We start from the raw sequence: 22,527 nt of genomic DNA, 5'->3' as shown, positions 1-22,527 counted from the left end.
AGGCTTTATTATAGAAATGTTTCTCCATTAATGTCTTATGGCTGGGGGCAGTATTGAGTAGCTTGGATGAATAAGGTGCCAAGAGTAAACTGCCTGCTACTCAGGCCCAGAGGCTAAGATATGCATATTATTAGTAGATTTGGATAGAAAACACTGTGAAGTTTCTAAAACTGTTTGAATGATGTCTGTGAGTTTAACAGAACTCATATGGCAGGCAAAAACCCGAGAAAGAATCCAACCAGGAAGTGGGAAATCTGAGGTTTGCCTATCCAATATGGGGCCATATTGCACTTCCTAAGGCTTCCACTAGATGTCAACAGTCTTTAGAACCTTGTTTCAGGCTTCTACTGTGAATGATGAGGGAATGAGAGCTGTTTCAACCAGGTGTCTGGCAGAGTGCCACGAGCTCACTCAGGCACGCCCCCGTGAGAGGTAGCTGCGTTCCTTTTCGTTTCTAAAGACAAAGGAATTCTCCGGTTGAAACATTATTGAAGATTTATGTTAAAAACATCCTAAAGATTGATTCTATACATAATTTGACATGTTTCTACGAACTGTAATGGAACTTTTTGACTTTTAGTCTGGCCTGCGAGTCAGGAATTTGGATTTTTGAACTAAACGCGTGAAAAAAAGAAGGTATTTGGACATAAATTATGGACTTTATCAAACAAAACAAACATTTATTGTGGAACTGCGATTCCTGGGAGTGCATTCTGATGAAGATCATCAAAGGTAAGTGAATATTTATAATGCTATTCTGACTTCTGTTGACTCCACAACATGGCGGGTACCTGTATGGCTTGTTTTTGTGTCTGAGCGCCGTACTCAGATTATTGCATGGTGTGCTTTTTCCGTAAAGTTTTTGGGAAATCTGACACAGCGGTTGCATTAAGGAGAAGTTTATCTAAAGTTCCATGCATAACACTTGTATCTTTTATCAATGTTTATTATGAGTATTTCTGTAAATTGATGTGGCTCTTTGCAAAATCACCGGATGTTTTGGAGGCAAAACATTACTGAACATAACGCGCCAATGTAAACTAAGATTTTGGGATATAAATATTAACTTTATCGAACAAAACATACATGTATTGTGTAACATGAAGTCCTATGAGTGTCATCTGATGAAGATCATCAAAGGTAAGTGATTAATTTTATCTCTATTTCTGCTTTTTGTGACTCTTCTCTTTTTTATTTTATTAAAAAAAAAATGTTTTATCCCATTTTCTCCCCAATTTTCGTGGTATCCAATCGCTAGTAATTACTATCTTGTCTCATCGCTACAACTCCCGTATGGGCTCGGGAGAGACGAAGGTCGAAAGCCATGCGTCCTCCGAAGCACAACCCAACCAAGCCGCACTGCTTCTTAACACAGCACGCCTCCAACCCGGAAGCCAGCCGCACCAATGTGTCAGAGGAAACACCGTGTACCTGGCCCCTTTGGTTAGCGCGCACTGCGCCCGGCCCGCCACAGGAGTCGCTGGAGCGCAATGAGACAAGGATATCCCTACCGGCCAAACCCTCCCTAACCCGGACGACGCTATGCCAATTGTGCGTCGCCCCACGGACCTCCTGGTCGCGGCCGGCTGCGACAGAGCCTGGGCGCGAACCCAGAGACTCTGGTGGCGCCCTAGACCACTGCGCCACCCGGGAGGCCTTGTGACTCCTCTCTTTGGCTGGAAAAATGGCTGTGTTTTTCTGTGACTAGGTACTGACCTAACATAATGATATGTTGTACTTTCGTCGTAAAGCCTTTTTGAAATCGGACACTGTGGTGGGATTAACAACAAGTTTGTCTTTAAAATGGTGTAAAATGCTTGTATGTTTGAGGAATTTTAATTATGAGATTTCTGTTGTTTGAATTTGGCACCCTGCACTTTCACTGGCTGTTGTCAAGTCGATCTCAGCCGTAAGAAGTTAACTAGGAATGCCTTGGAGATCGACCATTCTATCGCGATCGACTGTTTGTGACCAATGCTGTAGGGCGAGCAATGTGAACTCACTTCCTTCCAATCTATTTTGAAGATCTCTTTCAGGGAGTGCCTCAGAGCTCCGGTACCCCCAGGGTGGTGGCTCCCTCCCAGCCGGCTATGGCAGCTCCTCCTGTGGCGTGGTGGTCCGGAGGGCACACCGCGGCCGATGGGCTTCCCCTAGGGATGAAAGCAACAAGGTGAGGATCTCATGGACTATCTACAGTACTGTAGCTCTCTGGTAGCCTGGTCCCGTAACGTATTGGCTATAGCCAACTCCTAGAAAAGAAAGGCTGCGCATTTACTGTGCCTTCGTAAAGTATTCAGACCTCTTGACCTTTTCCACATTTTGTTACGTTACAGCCTTATTCTAAAATGGATGAAATAAATAACAATTCTCAGCAATGTACACACAATACCCATAATAACAAAGCGAAAACAGTTTTATTTATATTTTTGCAAAATAAAAAAACAGAAACACCTGTGTTAAACTCAATTGATTGGACATAAGGTTCCACAGTTGACAGTGCATGTCAGAGCAAAAACCAAGCCATGAGGTTGAAGGAATTGTCCGTAGATCTCCGAGACTAGATTGTGTTGAGGCACAGATCTGGGGAGGGGTACCAAAACATTTCTGCAGCATTGAAGGTACACAAGAACACAGTGGCCTCCATCATTCTTAAATGGAAGAAGTTTGCAACCACCAAGACTCTTCCTAGAGCTGGCCGCCAGGCCAAACTGAGCAATCGGGGGAGAAGGGCCTTGGTCAGGGAGGTGACCCAGAACGCAATGGTGACAGAGCTCCATAGTTCCTCTGTGGAGATGGGAGAACCTTCCAGAAGGACAACCATCTCTGCAGCACTCCACCAATCAGGCCTTTATGGTAGAGTGGCCAGACAGAAGCCACTTTTCAGTAAAAGGCACATGACAGCCCACTTGGAGTTTGCCAAAAGGCACCTAAAGGACTCTCAGCCCATGAGAAACAAGATTCTCTGGTCTGATGAAACCAAGATTGAACTCTTTGGCCTGAATGCCAAGCGTCACGTCTGGAAGAGACATGGCACCATCCCTACGGTGAAGCATGGTAGTGACAGCAACATGCTGTAGGGATGTCTTTCAGGGACTGGGAGACTAGTAAGCATCGAGGCAAAGATGAACGGAGCAAAGTACAGAGAGATCTTTCATGAAAACCTGCTCCAAAGTGCTCAGGGCCTCAGACTGGGGTGAAGGTTCACCTTCCAACAGGACAACGACCCTAAGCACACAGCCAAGACAATGCAGGAGTGGCTTCGGGACAAGTCTCTGAATGCCTTGAGTGGCCCAAGCCAGAGCCTGCACTTGAACCTGATCGAACATCTCTGGAGAGACCTGAAAATAGCTGTGCAGCAGCTGTGACAAAGCTTGAGAGGATTTGCAGAGAAGAATGGAAGAAACTCCCCAAATACAGGTGTACCAAGCTTGTAGCGTCATACCCAAGAAGACTCAATGCTATAATCGCTGCCAAAGGTGATTCAACAAAGTACTGAATAAAGGGTCTGAATACTTGTGTAAATTATATATTTCATATTTTAAAAAATTGCTAAAATGTTTAAAAATATTGGTTTTTGCTTCGTCACTATCGGTGAAGATGTGTGTAGATTGATGAGGGGAAAAAAACGATTTAATACATTTCAGAATAAGGCTTTAATTTAATAAAATGTGGAAAAGTCAAGGGGTCTGAATACTTTCCGAAGGCACTGTATGTGGTTCCGATGCAATTGAATAAATACCAACATTTCAACAGCTTTGCTGCCTTTGTAAGGGTTTCAACTCCTGTCCCACAATGCACAGTCTTGGACCAGTCTAGCTCTCTGGGTGGCACCTAATTTTGTGTTTTAATGATTTATGATTTATGATTTATGATTGACTGAGTGACCTGTCACTCCTACACATTGGGGCCATTTAGTTTGAGTCTTGATGTGACATGCAAGGATACAAGTACACTGTAAGACATTTCTCTAATTTCAACAGTAAAACACTGTTGAATGCACAGTAAAATACCATAAATGTGTTTTACAGAATTAATTATGGGAACGCAGTACCCCCACAGAATACAGTAATATACTGTATTAGTGTCACGCCCTGACCATAGTTTGCGTTGTTTGTTTCTATGTTTTGTTTGGTCAGGGTGTGATGTGAGTGGGCATTCTATGTTCTATGTCTAGTTTGTCTGTTTCTATGTGTTTGGCCTGATATGGTTCTCAATCAGAGGCAGGTGTCAGTCGTTGTCTCTGATTGGGAGCCATATTTAGGTAGCCTGTTTGTTATTGTGGGTTGTGGGTGATTGTTCCTGTGTTTGTGTTCACTATACGGGACTGTTACGTTTTCGTTCGTTCACTTTGTTGTTTTTGTTCAGTGTTTCTATTTGCTTTATTAAAGTATGGAAACTTACCACGCTGCACATTGGTCCTCCGATCCTTCCTACTACTCTTCCTCAGAAGAGGAGGAAGACGAGCGTTACAATTAGAAGAATTTCTACAAATATTTTCCTCTGCAGCACTGACTATTTTCTGCCAGTAATTTACTATAATTCAGAATACAGTACCATACTTTATTTTTGGAGCTCCAAAAACCTTTTGAACACTAGTGGGTGCATAGTATTGTTGTTTCTGACTCATTAACATATTTTAAGGCATGCCTTGAAGTGGCTATATTTGTTGCACCCGTTAGTGAGAGTCCTGTGCCAATTTAGGTGAAACGTTTCACAGTGGTTTTCAAATAACCAACTCATCTTCAAGCTTTGTTTGGCAAACCCTATCTTACTGTTCATTTTACAAGAAATGTTTAACAGTGTAGCTAACAGCATTACAAGTCATGTCTCTTCTTTTCTTTTTCTCTCCTCTGTCTCTCTGCAGTATGGAGAGTGGGACAGTGGCACCATGCTGGGTTCCAGGTTTGAGGGGGGAGCTGAGGGGGGCTGCTCGGACGACGAAGAGGACAGGGAGACCCTGTTTGGCTCGGAGCTGCTCTCGCCCAGCGGACAGACGGACGTGCAGACCCTCGCCATCATGCTGCAGGAGCAACTGGAGGCCATCAACAAGGAGATCAAGTAAGTCTTCTGGTACAACGCAAACAGGAATGGTGGGTTTGACTGAATTCCTAACGGACCTAAAATTGCCTCAGAAATACGTCAATAAACTACACTCTTACTATATCCTCTGTCCCATTCGATGGGTGATCCAGAGGGCAAAACCCCAACATTAACTAAAAATCGACCGCTCTTTGCTTTTCTACTCTGCTTTGTCCAAACCAGGAGTGAATAATAACACCGATACAGATGGAAAAACTCACACTCCGTTGCTTTACTCAAGCCAGAGGTTTATTGCACATGCATATCATAAAATAGTGATACCGCAAACATCTCTTTGCGGCTCTCCTCAGGAGTAATTTTCCTATTTTTCTCCCTTCTCTTTCTTCTCCTCTTTTCTCATTTCCTCCACTTGCCCCTTTCTGTCGCATCACTCTTCCTTTCCTCCCCTTTCTCCTCTCAGGCTGATCCAGGAGGAGAAGGAGAGCACTCAGCTGAGGGCGGAGGAGATCGAGAGCCGGGTGAGCAGCGTGGCCTTGGACTCCAACCCTCTCCTCCCCCCCTCCTCACTGGGCGGGGGCAGGGAGAGTGTGGGGAGGGGCTACATGACCCCCTCCCTCACTTCCTCCACCTTGGCCTCCCCGTCTCCCCCTAGCTCTGGACATTCCACCCCCCGACTGTCACATTCCCCTGCCCGAGAGTCAGACAGACAGGTACAGTACCGTACTGCTGGTGGCTGTCTGTGTTTGGACACATCTAGCATTTCAATGTGCACTTCTTGGTTGTTGCTCCCCAACGGGTAAGGCTAGTTGAAATGACATCATGTCAGTTTACAATCAGAACTGGTTATAACCTAGTTGTAGCATCATTTCAATAGTTTTACCCGCTGGGTAAAGGAGCTTCTTCTTTATGTCTACACTGTGTTTGATTGTGTTTATTTGTGTGTTTGGTCTTCTAAATATATTCTCATGTGGCTGCGCGAGAAAAACAATTATGCCAATCTGGTATTATTGTTGCTGCAAGTCTCAAGTGTGCTGTGACTTAAACAAGCGGAATTGTTTACAGTACAACAAATAAATATAGTTTTCTATTGTGATTTAAATGGGTGGAACTGTCTATGGGGTTCCAAATTAATTAAACTAGCACAGTTACTTGAATGAACACATCTTCCTACAGCAATTAAAATGTATTAGAGTGGTCTACAGTGACTCAATTGAACTGATTCTCTGTCAATACAGAACAGCAAAGAGAGCGACGACTGCCGGGCGCTAGCCCTGATTGACTCTACCCCTCCAGTTCCTCGCGCTCTGCGATTAGACAGAATGACTCACACACACCCAGGGGCGGGGCTGGATGATCACCGCGAATTCCGCAGGTACAGAAATGACTTTAGTCTACATTGTGTGGTGTTTGTTAGGAAGCTAGGTAATATAATTGACTTCCCGTTGAAATAAAGAAAAAATAATATATATAAAATAGCTTGCCAATAGAATATATATAGAATAGATTACCAACTAGATCCGTGACCCTCATGTGTCACTAGTGATGTTCTGAGATTAATTTGACAGTCTGTCTGCTGATGGTGCAACCACCAGTAGTCAGGACTCTCTCCACAAAGCCAGCAAGAGGAAGAGCATCAAGTCCTCCATTGGACGCCTGTTTGGAAAGAAGGAGAAAGGGAGGATTGGAGGACCTGGGAGTCAGTCTGCCTCTCTGGGTAAGTCAATATAGAGTGTTAACCATGTGAGTGGTATGAGGGTTAGAAATAATGTAAGGTTGCCTGCACACTTATACAGTATACACTATTATTTGCAATATAACAGTAATATAATTTACCCTAAAGACATATACAACAAGGTCAGCTACTTTCACAGTTTTACGAAGAAAAACCGATGGCAAAACCGATTTTCCAGTAATCATGTGGAGTATTCCTAGACAAGGGCTCACCAACCTTGTTCCAAGAGAGCTACAGTCCTGGAGGTTTTCACTCCACCCTAATATAGCACACCTGATTCTAATAATTAGCTGGTTGATAAGCTGAATCAGGTGAGTTACAACTGGGGTTGGAGCGAAAACCTACTGGAGGGTAGCTCTCCAGGAACAGGGATGGAGAACCCTGTCCTAGACAGAGGTGGTTTAAGCCAGTGTTAAACTCATTCATTCAATGGAGGGCCTAGTGTCTGCAGGTTTTTATTTTTTATTTTCAATTAAGCCCTAGACAACCAGGTGTGAGGAGTTCCTTACTAATTAGTGACCTTAATTCATCAATCAAGTACAAGGGAGGAGTGAAAACCCAGACACTCCGCCCTCTGTGGAATGAGTTTGACACCTGTGGTTTAAGCAGTGACCTTTGACCTCAGCCTCCACGCCCTCTGATGACCTGGGATCAGCCGACCCCCTGGGCCTGGCCAAGATGGGAACTGGCACCGTGGAGAAAGATCGCCGCAGCAAGAAGAAGCAAGACCTGCTAGAAAAAGCCTGTCGTCAGGGTCTTCCCTTTGCCTCATGGGATGGCCCCACCGTGGTCACATGGCTTGAGGTACGTTGTCTCATTGGTTAACTATCTGGGAGGAAATCATTAATGATGTGCAGTGTTTTACCTGAAGGTGCTCCATTTAATTATGAGTGGATCTGAATAACGTACAGTACCAGTCAAAAGTTTGGACACACCTTTTCAGTCAAGGGTTTTTCTTTATTTTTTTACTATTTTCTACATCGTAGAATAATAGTGAAGACATCAAAACTATGAAATAACACATATGGGATCATGTGGTAACCAAAACAGTTAAACAAATCCAAATATATTTAATACTTGAGATTCTTCAAAGTAGCCACCCTTTGCCTTGATGACAGCTTTGCACACTTGGCATTCTCTCAACCAGCTTCATGAGGAATGCTTTTCCAACAGTCTTGAAGCAGTTCCCACATATGCTGAGCACTTGTTGGCTGCTTTTCCTTCACTCTGAGGTCCAACTCATCCCAAACCATCTCAATTGGGTTGAGGTCGGGCGATTGTGGAGGCCAGGTCATCTGATGCAGAACTCCATCACTCTTCTTCTTGGTCAAATAGCCCTTACACAGCCTGGAGGTGTGTTTTGGGTTATTGTCCTGTTGAAAAAAGAAATGATACTCCCACTAAGTGCAAACCAGATGGGATGGCGTGTCACTGCAGATTGCTGTGGTAGCCATGCTAGTTACGTGTGCCTTGAATTCTATATAAATTGCAGACAGTATCACCAGCAAAGCACCCCCACACCATCACACCACCTCCTCCATGCTTCACGGTGGGAACCACACATGCAGAGATCATCCGTTCACCTACTCTGCATCTCACAAAGACATGGCGGTTGGAACCAACAATCTCAAATTTGGACTCATCAGACCAAAGGCAGATTAAGAAGAAGTATCTTCTTATTATTGGTAGTTTTTTCCTTTAGTAGTTTTTTTGTTGTTGCAGCAATTTGACCATTATGGCCTGATTTACGCAGTCTCCTCTGAACAGTTAATGTCAAATAAAATAAAATGTTATTGGTCACATACACATGGTTAGCAGATGTTAAAACCTGTTCGGGATCAGTGTACCACTGGCGGTACAATTTCCGGTCGAACTGGAGGGCGGTAATTCAAATAAATTCTAATAGTTATTATAGCTGTTAAACATTTAGGTACATAAGTGTCTTATATAGGCTGAAAGCTTAAATTATTGTTAATCTAACTGCACTGTTCAATTTACAGTAGCTATTACAGCGAAAACATGCCATGCGATTGTTTGAGGATGGCGCCCCACATCAACAAAGAAAATTGCACTGGCACATGTTTCATACATTCACATATAAAGATTAAATATTCACTTACTTTTTGAAAATCTTCCTCTGATTTGTCATCCAAAGGGTCCCAGAGATAACATGTAGTGTAGTTTTGTTAGATAAAATCATTTTTTTATATCCCAAAAAGTCTGTATAGTTGGTGCCATCGATTTGAGTAATCCACTTGTTCAACTTGCAGAGAAAGAAATCCAAAAATCTACCCCTAAACTTAGTTTCAACAAGTCAAAATACATTTGTATTTACTCCTCAGACACCCTAAAATGTAATCAAACTATAATATATTTTTCAGAAAGAAGTATGTTCAATAGGAAACGGATTTTAGCAGGTGCGCAACTTCATCATGGCGCACGATGACACAGATTTTCAAGACTGTGTCTTCATGGGACTTCCGGCAATGGCGAAGCTCTAACAAGACGCGTCTGCGTAGCGTCCTCGAACTTTCGAAAAATTAAGGCATTTTGACACGGTTTACCGGTTCGTTAATAGTGAGTTGGAAGTTAAAACATCTATTCTATCGCCAAAGCAAAAGATGCCCAATATGTCAAAGCCTCAGACGAGGCATGGAAAAATGCCCCTCTCTGACAGCCCTTCTTCGGCCTCGTAGGATGCTAGCTCGGAAGAAGCACCAGCATGGTTCAGAATGGAGATGGACAAGGCTATAACAAGAATCCAAGAGACACTTTCTGAACACCTCGGCAAAATTGATATACTGGTCGATAAACTCCACGAAGACCAGAAAGTCACAAAGGGACGAGTGACAAAGTTAGAAGAAGACCATGCTGACCACCAGGCTGCCATCCTGGACGTCCCCGAGGAAGTGGACCAAAAATACAAGAAGTTGGAAGACGCCATCTCTAAACTCGAGGATAAATGTTATTATTACGAGACTTCAAGGTTTCCCGGAGGCCGTGGAGGGAAGAGACGCAATCTCCTTTCTACAGGAATGGATTCCCAAAATTCTGGATCTATCCCCTCCAGGAAACGGCTGGCTAGATGGCTAGCGTGATAATGACTGGCGAGGTAAAGTTGGATCATAGCTAATGCTGGCTGTGCTATTTAGCCAGCTCGCTAAGTTTACAAGGGTGTAGCTATAGCTACTATACATCCACACTATGCCAGGTAGTTACATTTTTGCTGTCTACTTTTATTTTACGCAGATAGGTCGGGTTTAGTTAAATAGTTATTTGGCTTTTGACTGGGTTTCAAGCCTAACTATGTTGTTTATATTACTTCGTGGAATTTTAGCTACTATTACGTTTGCTGGCTTGTTTATTGTTAGAGATGTATGCTAGCATTAGTGATACTGAGGCAGGGATAAGCTACACACTGGCTGTCCGCCTAATTGCCAGCTAGGTGTAAAATGAGAGTGGGCACACTTATGCTTAAAAAGAACAATTTCCGTTTGGTTTTTCTTTGGAGTTTCTCCTACCATATCTATTGTTATATTCTCCTACATTATTTAAAAATTTCTACAAACTTCAAAGTGTTTTCTTTCAAATGGTACCAAAAAATATGCATATCCTGGCTTCAGGGCCTGAGCTACAGGCAGTTTGCTTTGGGCATGTTATTCAGGCGGAAATGGAGAAAAGGGGTCCCTAACAAGTTAATGCGAGTGTAGCGAAATGCTTGTGCTTCTAGTTCCGACAATGCAGTAATATCTAACAAGTAATCTAACAAATTCACAACAACTACCTTATACACACACATGTAATGATGAATAAGAATATGTACATATAATATATGGATGAGTGATGGCTGTGCGGCATAGGCAAGATGCAGTAGATGGTATAGAGCAGTATATACATATGAGATGAGTAATGTAGGATATGTAAACTTCATTAAAGTGGCCTTATTTAAGGTGACTAGTGATACCTTTTATTAAGTCCATTTATTAAAGTGGCCAGAGATTTGAGTCTGTATGTTGACAGCAGCCTCTCTATGTTAGTGATGGCCGTTTAACAGTCTGATGGCCTTGAGATAGAAGCTGTTTTTCAGTCTCTCGGTCCCAGCTTTGATGCACCTGTACTGACCTCACCTTCTGGATGATAGCGGGGTGAACAGGCAGTGGCTCGGGTGGTTGTTGTCCTTGATGATCTTTTTGGCCTTCCTGTGACTTTAGGTGCTGTAGGTGTCATGAGGGCAGGTAGTTTGCCTCCGGTGATGCGTTGTGCAGACCGCACCACCCTCTGGAGAGCCTGCAGTTGAGGGTGGTGCAGTTTCCGTACCAGGCGGTGATACAGCCCAACAGGATGCGCTCGATTGTGCATCTGTAAAAGTTTGTGTGTTTTAGGTGACAAGCCGAATTTCTTCAGCCTCCTGAGGTTGAAGAGGCGCTGTTGCATCTTCTTCACCATATTGTCTGTGTGGGTGGAACATTCATATTGTCAGTACGCCGAGGAACTTGAAGCTTTTCTCCTTCTCCACTACTGTCCCGTCAATGGGGGGGTGCGGGGGGTTCCTAAAGTCCACGATCATCTCCTTTGTTTTGTTGACGTTGAGTGAGAGGTTATTTTCCTGACACCACACTCCGAGGACCCTCACCTCCTCCCTGTAGGCCATTTTGTCGTTGTTGGTAATCAAGCCTACCACTATAGTGTCGTTTGCAAACTTGATGATTGAGTTGGAAGCGTGCATGGCCACGCAGTCATGGGTGAACAGGGCGTACATAGCATTCCTACAGAGGTATTCCTCTTGTCCAGATGGGTTAGGGCAGTGTGCAGTGTTATGGCGATTGCATCGTCAGTGGACCTATTGGGGCGGTAAGCAAATTGGAGTGGGTCTAGGGTATCAGGTAGGGTGGAGGTGATATGCTCCTTGACTAGTCTCTCAAAGCACTTCATGATGACAGAAGTGAGTGCTACGGGGCGATTGTGATTTAGTTCAGTTACCTCAGCTTTCTTGAGTACAGGAACAATGGTGACCATCTTGAAGCATGTGGGGACAACAGACTGGGATAGGGATTGATTGAATATGTCCGTAAACGCGCATGCTCTGAGGACGCGGCTAGGGATGCCGTCTGGGCCGGCAGCCTTGCCAGGGTTATCCCGTTTAAATGTTTTACTCACGTTGGCCACGGAGAAGGAGAGCCCACAGGCTTTGGTAGCGGGCCATGTCAGTGGCACTGTATTGTCCTCAAAGCGAGCAAGGAAGTTGTTTAATTTGTCTGGGAGCAAGACGTCGATGTCTGCGACGGAGCTGGTTTTCTTTTTGTAATCCGTGATTGACTGTAGACCCTGCTACATACGTCCCGTGATTGAGCCGTTGAATTGCGACTCTTTGTCTCTATACTGACGCTTTGATTGCCTTGCGGAGGGAATAGCTGCACTGTTTGTATTCGGTCATGTTTCCAGTTGCCTTGCCATGATTAAAAGCGGGTGTTCGAGCTTTTCAGTTTTGCGCGAATGCTGCCATCAATCCACGGTTTTTGGTTAGGACATGTTTTAATAGTCACAGTGGGTATGACATCTCCGATGCACTGGACGGACCTGAGCATGGGCATTTCCTGTTTTAGTTTCTGTCTATAGGCTGGGAGCAACAAAATGGAGTCATGGTCAGATTTGCCGAAGGCAGGGCAGGGGAAGGCTTTGTATGCATCGCAGAAGTTAGACTAGTAATGATCCAGAATGCTAGCAGCCCATGTCTCGCATTCGATATGCTGATAGAATTTAGGATGTCTTGTTCTCAGGTTAGCTTTGTTAAAATCCCCGGCTACAATAAATGCAGCCTCAGGATGTATGGTTTCCAGTTTACATAGAGTCCAGTGAAGTTCTTTCAGGGCCAACGAGGTATCTGCTTTGGGGGGGGGGGGGGGGGTATACACGGCTGTGACTATAATCGAAATCGAAGAGAATTCTCTTGGAAGATAATGCGGTCGGCATTTGATTGTAAGGTCTAGCTCAGGTGAACAAAATTACATAAGTTCCTGTATGTTGTTGTGATTACACCATGAGTCGTTAATTATAAGGCATACACCCCCGCCCTTCTTCTTACCAGAGAGATGTTTGTTTGTCGGCGCGATGCATGAAGAAACCGGGTGACTGTTGCGACTCTGACAACATATCCCGAGTGAGCCATATTTCCGTGAAACAGAGAATGTTACAATCACTGATGTCTCTCTGGAAGGCAACTTGTGCCCTAAATTCGTCTACCTTGTTATCTAGAGATTGGGACATTTCCGAGTAATATGCTCGGGAGCAGTGGATGGTGTGCTCGCCTTCTGAGTCGGACCAGTAGGCCGCTCCGTCTGCCTCTCCTGCGGCGACCGCGTTGTTTTGGGTCGGCCTCTGGGATAAGATCCCATGTCCAGGGTGGAGGTTCCGAACAAAGGATCCGCTTTGGGAAAGACTTATTCCTGATCGTAATGTTGGTAAGTTGTCATCGCTTTTATATCCAATAGTTCTTCGCAGCTGTATGTAATAACACTTGAGATTTCCTGGGCTAACAATGTAAGAAATAATACATAAAATAATACATTAAAAAAACATAACTGCATAGTTTCCTAAGGCGAGGCGACCATCTCTGTCGGCGCCATCTTGCATTGAGTGGTGTCTGTTACTTGAACTCTGTGAAGCATTTATTTGGGCTGCAATCTGAGTTGCAGTTAACTCTAATGAGCTTATCCTCTGCAGCAGAGGTAACTCTGGGTCTTCCTTTTCTGTGGCGGTCCTCATGAGAGCCAGTTTCATCATAGTTCTTGATGGTTTTTGCAACTTCACTTTCAAAGTTCTTGAAATTTTCCGTGTTGACTGACCTCATGTTCTAAAGTAATGATAGACTGTCGTTTCTCTTTGCTTATTTGAGCTGTTCATGCCATAATATGGACTTGGTCTTTTACCAAATAGGGCTATCTTCTGTATACCACCCCTACCTTGTCACAACACAACTGATTGGCTCAAACGCATTAAGAAGGAAAGAAATTACACCAATTAATTTTAACAAGACCCACCTGTTAATTGAAATATATTGCAGGTGACTACCTCATGATGCTGGTTGAGAAAATGCCAAGAGTGTGCAAAGCTGTCATCAAGGCGAAGGGTGGCTACTTTGAAGAATCTCAAATATAAAATATATTTTGATATGTTTAACGCCTTTTAGGTTACTACATGATTCCATATGTGTTATTTCATAGTTTTGATGTCTTCACTATAATTCTGCAGTGTAGAGAATAGGAAAAATAAAGAAAAACCATTGAATGAGTAGGTGTCAACTTTTGTACTGTTATTGTACATGATGAACATATTATTCAATTCAGCCTTATCGGCAGGTATATGTGTGTACATATTCTCATATTCTGTCTCCCTCGTCTTAGTTGTGGGTGGGCATGCCCGCCTGGTATGTGGCTGCGTGTCGTGCCAATGTGAAGAGCGGTGCCATTATGGCCAACCTGTCGGACACAGAGATCCAGCGGGAGATTGGCATCAGTAACCCCCTGCACCGCCTTAAACTGCGCCTGGCCATTCAGGAGATGGTGTCCCTCACCAGCCCCTCGGCACCGGCCAGCACACACTCTGTAAGTGATACAATACGTAATAACCTGCACACAAACATTAGCATATGTTCAGTAACATACTTGATACACATCCAGAAGTTTGAATATGTCTGAGTGAAAATGTATTTAAACTGTAATCATTTATTATTTTCCAATCTCAAATTGTCCTCAATGACATCACAGTCGACCAGTAATATCTGGATGACTCATGCAGAAATGGAGTCACTGACCGCTGCCATAAAACCAGTAAGCTATTTTGTATTTTTGTATTTGATTTAAGTTCCCTTTAGAAAATATCTTATTTCAAAATGTTCAACAAATTAAGACATTTCGTGCAACACAATTATCTAACGATAGTGTATTCATTCGGAACTGTATAAAATTGTATGGTACACATTTAACTGGCTTAAAATCATCAGGCAACTTGAGACTATGCTGAATGAAATGCCATTTATCATTTGTTTTCTTTGTCTTTGTCTCTGATTAGGCATGTATTGCTGCACCTCTCCCCCACTACTCCCCCAATTTCTCTTTGAATGTAGTGTTTCTCCAACTAATTTTCCTTCACTAACAAACTATTCCTCCTTCTGCCCTTCCTTCCGTATATCTTCTCCTCTCCATAATGCCTCCTGGCATTTACCGTTCTGGCAATCGTTCCTTCTCCCTCTCCCTCCATATCTATCCTTTTTTTCTCCTTCCTTTGCCTCCACTGAAGGAAGTGAAGGAGTTCAGCTGGGACCAGGTGAGTTGTTTTTGTCGTTAATATTATTGTCAGGATCAGCAAAACTATATTGATTATATCACATTGCAAACAGACCATACAGTTGAAGTCGGAAGTTTACATCCACCTTAGCCAAATACATTGAAACTCAGTTTTTCACAGTTCCTGACATTTATTCCAAGTAAAAATTCCCTGTCTTCGGTCAGTTAGGATCACCACTTTATTTTAAGAATGTGAAATGTCAGAATAATAGTAGAGAGAATGATTTATTTCAGGTTTTATTTCTTTCATCACATTCCCAGTGGGTCAGAAGTTTACATACACTCAATTAGTATTTGGTAACATTGCCTTTAAATTATTTAACTTGGTTCAGACGTTTTGGGCAGCTTTCCACAAGCTTCCCACAATAAGTTGGGTGAATTTTGGCCCATTCCTCCTGATAGAGCTGGTGTAACTGAGTCAGGTTTGTAGGCCTCCTTGCTCGCACATGCTTTTTCAGTTCTGCCCACAACTTTTCTATAGGATTGAGGTCAGGGCTTTGTGATGGCCACTCCAATACCTTGACTTGGTTGTCCTTAAGCCATTTTGCCACAACTTTGAGAGTATGCTTGGGGTCATTGTCCATTTGGAAGACCCATTTGCGACCAAGCTTTAACTTCCTGACTGATGTCTTGAGATGTTGTTTCAACATATCCACATAATTTTCCTAGCTCATGATGCCATCTATTTTGTGAAGTGCACCAGTCCCTCCTGCAGCAAAGCACCCCCACAACATGATGCTGCCACCCCCGTGCTTCACGGTTGGGATGGTGTTCTTCGGCTTGCAAGCATCCCCCTTTTTCCTCCAAACATAACGATGGTCATTACAGTTCTATTTTTGCTTCATCAGACCAGAGGACATTTCTCCAAAAAGTACAATCTTTGTCCCCATGTGCAGTTGCAAACCGTAGTCTGGCTTTTTTTATGGCGGTTTTGGAGCAGTGGCTTCTTCCTTGCTGAGCGGCCCTTCAGGTTATGTCGATATAGGGCTCGTTTTACTGTGGATATAGATAATTTTGTACCTGTTTCCTCCAGAATCTTCACCAGATCCTTTGCTGTTGTTCTGGGATTGATTTGCACTTTTCGCACCAAAGTACGTTCATCTCTAGGAGACAGAACGCGTCTCCTTCCTGAGCGGTATGACGGCTGCGTGGTCCCATGGTGTTTATACTTGCGTACTATTGTTTGTACAGATGAACGTGGTACCTTCAGGCTTTTAGAAATTGCTCCCAAGGATGAACCAGACTTGTGGAGGTCTACAAATTTTTTTTCTGAGGTCCTGGCTGATTTCTTTTGATTTTCCCGTAATGTCAAGGAAAGAGGCACTGAATATGAAGGTAGGCCTTGAAATAAGTCCACAGGTACACCTCCAATTGACTCAAATTATGTCAATTAGCCTATCAGAAGCTTCTAAAGCATTGACATCATTTTCTGGAATTTTCCAAGCTGTTTAAAGGAACAGTCAACTTAGTATATGTAAACTTCTGACCCACTTGAATTGTGATACATCGAATTATAAGTGAAATAATCTGTCTGTAAACAATTGTTGGGAAAATTATAGTTTGTTAACAAGAAATTTGTGGAGTGGTTGAAAAATGAGTTTTAATGATTCCAACCTAAGTGTATGTAAACCTCTGATTTCAACTGTATATCCCAAATCCAAATGTTCAAATGTTAAATTATTTTATCTATTCTCAGAGAACATTTTGGAAGGAAATCTAGGAAATTGAAATAAATTGTCTCTGAGGCCATCGATTCTCACTGTCTGGTGCTCTCTCTTACCCACTTTTTCTCTCGTTTTTATATCCCACCTCCCTCTTTCCCCCCTATGTTTTGTATCCCAACACCCCTTGTCTCTCCCTCCCTCTTTCCCCCCATCTAGATCCTGGCCTACGGGGACATGAATCATGAGTGGGTAGGGAATGAGTGGTTGCCCAGCCTGGGTCTGCCCCAGTACCGTTCCTACTTCATGGAGTCTCTGGTGGATGCTCGCATGCTGGACCACCTCACCAAGAAGGAGCTTAGGGGACAGCTTAAAATGGTGGACAGCTTCCACAGGTTGGATTCAAATAGTTTCAATCAGTCTTTGCTGTCATCGAAGGGCATTCCATGTATGGAAGCAGATTCATGCCAAAATCTTGGTATTGATTTGGCACATCTGCTTCCTTAATTTATGTGATGCATGAAAACAAATAAAATACTGATCATCAACAGAATATTAAATGTACAATACCAAAGGGCATCTTATCTAGTGTCCTCTGCTCAGTTACATATTTCAATGGTTTTTACATGTATTTCTTATCATCATCTCTTTCTTTCCTCTTCTCTAGAGGAGAAGGGGTTGGTTGTCACACGTTTTACTCTTGTGTGTATTTCTTAGCACCAGTATACACTATATATACAGACGTATGTGGACACCCCTTCAAATGAGTGGATTCGGCTACTTCAGCCACACCTTTTGCTGACAGGTGTATAAAATTGAGCACACTGCCATGCAATCTCCATAGACAAACATTGGCAGTAGAATGGACTTACTGAAGAGCTCATTGACTTTCAACGTGGCACCATCATAGGACGCCACCTTTCCAACAAGTCAGTTCGTCAAATTTTCTGCTCTGCTAGAGCTGCCTCGGGTCAACTGTAAGTGCTGTTATTGTGAAGTGGAAACGACTAGGAGCAACAACGGCTTTGCCGAGAAGTGATAGGCCAGACAAGCTCACAGAACGGGACTGCCCAAGTGGTGAAGTGCGTAACGCGTTTAAATGGTCTGTCCTCGGTTGCAACACTCACTACCGAGTTGCTTCCAGAGGCAGTTTGGAACGTCAGCACGTTCGTCGGGAGCGTCATGAAATGGGTTTTCATGAAAAAGCCTCACCATGCACAATGCCAAGCGTCGGCTGGAGTTGTGTAGAGCTTGTCGCCATTGGACTCTGGAGCAGCTATTTTTCATGTTTCGGGCTAGGCACCTTTGTTCCATTGAAGGGAAACCTTAATGCTACAGCATACGATGACATTCTAGACGATTCTGTGCTTCCATCTTTGTGCCAACAGTTTGGGGAAGGCCCAGTCCTGTTTCAGCATGACAATGCCCCCGTGCACTAAGCGAGGTCCATACAGAAATGGTTTGTCTAGATTGGTGTGGAAGAACTTGACTGGCCTGCACAGAGCCCTGACCTCAACCCCATCAAACACCTTTGGGATGAATTGGAACGCCAACTGCGAGCCAGGCCTAATCACCCAACATCAGTGCCCGACCTCACTAATGCTCTTGTGGCTGAATTGAAGCAAGTCCCCGCAGCAATGTTCCAACATCTAGTGGAATGATATTTTGGAATGAGATGATCGACGAGCAGGTGTCCACATACTTTTGGTTATGTAGTGTATCTTACAATAATCTTTTCAATATCAGGAGAAAGACCAAAGACTTGGTTTGAAACGGGGACCATTTTTATCCTCCTAGCTTATTCCATAAGCCACCACACACTCTGTCCACTTGTGACAACCAGCCCCATTGTGGAATGATGTCACACAGTATGGGGTTGGTTTTTGCTAGAAGCGTATACCTTTTTGTTACAGGAAATAAAGCAATATAGCATACAAAAAAATTGCCTTTCTTTGATCGAATGATATTCCTAACAAAATTCAGCATTTTAGGCCGTGAGAATAACAAAGTACCTTTTTAGTAAATTTGTGAGTGTATGCGTGTGTTTGCACATGTGGGTATGTGACAGAAACAAATATGTGTGAGAGAGGGGCAACAAAGGGAGCTCTTTATAGCACATGCACAAAAGAGCTTGGGATTTACTAAAATGGAGTTGATAGTGACAACCAACCCCATATTTCATGTGACAACCATTCCCAACCTCTACCCCCCCCCCCCCCCCCCCCATGCTAATTAAGATTCTAGTTACTGGATGTATGTCATGTTCAAATCAAAGTTTATTTGATTGCGTGCGCCGAATACAACAGGTGTAGACCTTACAGTGAAATGCTTACTTACAGGCTCTAACCAATAGTGCGAAAAAAAAGGTATGTGTGTGTGTGTAGGTAAGTAAAGAAATAAAACAACAGTAAAAATACATTTGAAAATAAGAGTAGCGAAGCTATATACAGACACCGGTCAGTCAGGCTTATTGAGGTGGTATGTACATGTAGGTATGGTTAAAGTGACTATGCATATATGATGAACAGAGAGTAGCAGTAGCATAAAAGGAGGGATTGGCGGGAGGTGGGACACAATTCAGATAGCCCAGTTAGCCAATGTGCGGGAGCACTGGTTGGTCGGGCCAATTGAGGTAGTATGTACATGGATGTATGACATGAATTGACCAGGTGTCCGAGTTCTTTCAAAGAATTCACATATTTTAACCTTGAAAATATTAGAGTGCCATTTAGATTGGGAGTAATTAGCACTGTGACAACCAACCCTGGTCTCCGCTACTCAATAGTTTTCTTTTCTCCAGTTTCTCTGCATCAGGGTTTTTAATGTGTTTGGTTGTGAGGACATCAACAGTAACGCTCTTTTCTCTCTCTTTCTCCCTCTCTTTCTCTCTCTCTCTCGCAGGGTCAGTCTGCATTATGGCATCATGTGCTTGAAGCGTTTGAACTATGACAGGAAGGAGCTTGAAAGGAGGAGGGATGAGAACCAACATCAGAACCAAGGTGAGCATACGTACAGTATACGTACAGGTATCTTGAACCATAACGTATTTGGGGGCTCGTCTGATATTGCCAATGATTGTTGTCTTGCAAATAAAACGGGTAACTTGGGCTATAACGTCGCCATATTCTTTGTCTCTCAATTGCAAATGTTCACTGTATTTGTAACCCCACTTGGTTGTTATTGTACTACAGTAGCGGCCTCTTTCTGCCCGCTCCCTAGATGTGATGGTATGGTCCAATGATCGAGTGATGTGTTGGGTCCAGGCCATTGGGCTAAAGGAGTTTGCAGATAATCTCACAGAGAGTGGGGTCCATGGGGCCCTCCTAGCCCTGGACGACACGTTTGATTACACCGACCTAGCCCTGCTCCTCCAGATGCCCAATCAGAACACACAGGTACCTTCCCTTCCTGCTACACTCCAAAAAATGCTGGATTAAAATGACCCAGTTTGCTAACCCAACGCTAGGGATGGGCTTTTGAAATAATTTCACTATACGAATAATATCATGGTATCCGGATAGTCTAAATACATTTTAAACTTCAATGGGGACTTGCTCGTGCGACTCAAGAGGCGTACTCTGCTTGTTTCAGCACAGAACGGTGCGGGAGGGGCAGAGTGTCTGACATGGAAGGGGAGAGAGAAAGTAGCCAAACCAACTCGCTCAAGTTAGACATCCTATTGCAGCAACAAGTTTATCATCTCATCTGGTAGTGTCTGTCTTAACTGCATCAAATTGAAGTAAAGAAGCTAGCTAGCTACACTAGCCAGCTAAGTTAGCCAGCTAGCTAGCAAGGCTAATTGAGGCTATTTTTCTGCGCTCCCCGTCCAACAACTCTATTCATATTAATCAACAGCCTACCTATTGGATGATCATTGTAGCCTACTCTCCCACTTCACTGCTACACATAGAGCCTCTGACAGTAAAGCTGTTTTGATTGACTGATAATAACAAGCTACACGCGTGAAAAGTGTGTAGGCTGCCGGTAAGTCTTTTTTCATGGGCACACTCATAAAAACTGTCATCAAAACTGTCATAAAACTGTTGTTTTATAAACATTTTTAATGTCATGGTCTATCCTTGCATGTAGCAAGGTCACATAGAGAATACAATTTTAGTCAAAGCCTTTTAATAAAAATAAAAAGTATAATACATTTAAAATAATAATATAATAAAAAAATATATACTCTCACAAGTAATCGAATAATAATGTCTGTTCGGATATTCGGGTAAATATTGGACAGAACACACAATGGGTTATTTTGACCCAGCCAGTTGTGTTGTGTGAATAACCCAATATGTTTGGTTGTTTGGATTACACAAACATTGGCTAATTTAACCATCACTTTCATGCTGGGTTGACCCAGAGGTGAATGACTGCCCCCTCTCATTGAAGCCACGGAAGTTCAAAGCCAACCGTGGTACTGCAGGAATTGTTAGCAGGAAACAGGATCCCCCGTTATAGTGAATGGGAAAATTGCAATCTTCGTGGTAAATGTTCGTGTAAAGTTTTTAAACACAATCATGGTACCAATAATAGCTTGTAATACACCAGATGTATAGTCACCTGACAGTGTATTAAGTACACCCGTCTTCTTCCGGGTCAGACCACCCTTTGCCTACAGAATAGCCTGAAATCTTCGGTGTATGGATTCTACAAGGTTTTGGAAACATTTGTTGCTCAATTGGTATCAAGGGACCTAATGTCTGCCAAGGAAAACATTCCCCACACCAGTACACCCCTGCCACCAGCCTGTACTGTTGACACCAGCCAGGATGGGGCCATGGACTCATGCTGCTTACGCCAAATCATGACTCTGCCATCAACATGACACAACAGAAACCGTCCAATTGTCCAGTGTTGGTGATCGTGTGCCCACTGGAGCCACTTCTTCTTGTTTTTAGCTGATAGTGGTGGAACCCGTTGTGGTCGTCTGCTGCAATAGCTGATCCATAGGAAGGATCGACCAGTTGTGCGTTCTGAGATGTCGTTCTGCAAACCACTGTTGTACTGCGCATTTATTTGCCTGCCTGTTCGTGGCCCACCTGTTAGCTTGCACAATTCTTGCCATTCTCTTTCGACCTCACTCATCAATGAGCTGTTTTCGCCCACAGGACTGCCGCTGACTGGATGTTTATTTATTTTTTTGTCACACCATTCTCTGTAAACCCTAGACACTGTCGTGCGTGAAAAGCCCAGGAGGGTGGCTGTTTCTGAGATACTGGATCCGGCACGCCTGGCACCGTCGATCATACCACGCTCAAAGTCGTTTAGGTCACTCATTTTGCACATTCAATCGAACAGTAACTGAATGCCTCGATGCCTGTCTGCCTGCTTTGTATAGTAAGGCACAGCCACGTGACTCACTGTCTGTAGAAATAATAATTTCTGTGACCGTGGATGGTGTACTTAATAAACTGGCCTGTGTGAGTATGTCAATTAACTTCGAACACAGAAGAAGTTATAATTGAGTTGCTAATGGCAGCCTGCAGTACACCGGTCGGCCTTCAACTCGAGTTACTCAGTGAGAGGTGAAGCAATCTAGCTAGCCTGCAACATCACTTCCTGGAGTAGCTCAAACTGTGCATGGTATGTCTCCATGATACGCCATCTTAACCGACTTCATTTGGCTTCAATGCGCTATTGAGTCTTCACATAGGAATGAATGGTGTCACGTGATCGATGGCTTTATCCATTCAAATCAAATTGTATTTGTCACAAGCTTCGTAAACAACAGATGTAGACTAACAGT

General features: G+C 43.4%; 1 protein-coding gene across 1 annotated transcript in view; it reads left to right on the top strand.

Annotated features, from left to right (window-relative positions):
• LOC120060579 (liprin-alpha-3-like) overlaps window positions 1-22,527 on the top strand; it is a 54,516-nt gene that overhangs the window by 28,224 nt on the left and 3,765 nt on the right. The window contains exons 15-26 of the mRNA XM_039009951.1: window positions 2,026-2,170; window positions 4,865-5,058; window positions 5,501-5,750; window positions 6,276-6,412; window positions 6,606-6,754; window positions 7,398-7,576; window positions 14,173-14,373; window positions 14,536-14,598; window positions 15,068-15,094; window positions 16,995-17,170; window positions 19,677-19,774; window positions 19,995-20,170. Coding sequence (XP_038865879.1) covers window positions 2,026-2,170; window positions 4,865-5,058; window positions 5,501-5,750; window positions 6,276-6,412; window positions 6,606-6,754; window positions 7,398-7,576; window positions 14,173-14,373; window positions 14,536-14,598; window positions 15,068-15,094; window positions 16,995-17,170; window positions 19,677-19,774; window positions 19,995-20,170 — 1,795 coding nt within the window. The remainder of the gene's footprint in view (window positions 1-2,025; window positions 2,171-4,864; window positions 5,059-5,500; window positions 5,751-6,275; window positions 6,413-6,605; window positions 6,755-7,397; window positions 7,577-14,172; window positions 14,374-14,535; window positions 14,599-15,067; window positions 15,095-16,994; window positions 17,171-19,676; window positions 19,775-19,994; window positions 20,171-22,527) is intronic.

Source organism: Salvelinus namaycush, chromosome 16 (assembly GCF_016432855.1).
Source record: "Salvelinus namaycush isolate Seneca chromosome 16, SaNama_1.0, whole genome shotgun sequence".
Classification (NCBI taxonomy): domain Eukaryota; kingdom Metazoa; phylum Chordata; class Actinopteri; order Salmoniformes; family Salmonidae; genus Salvelinus; species Salvelinus namaycush.
This window is presented reverse-complemented; position numbering and strand designations above follow the sequence as displayed.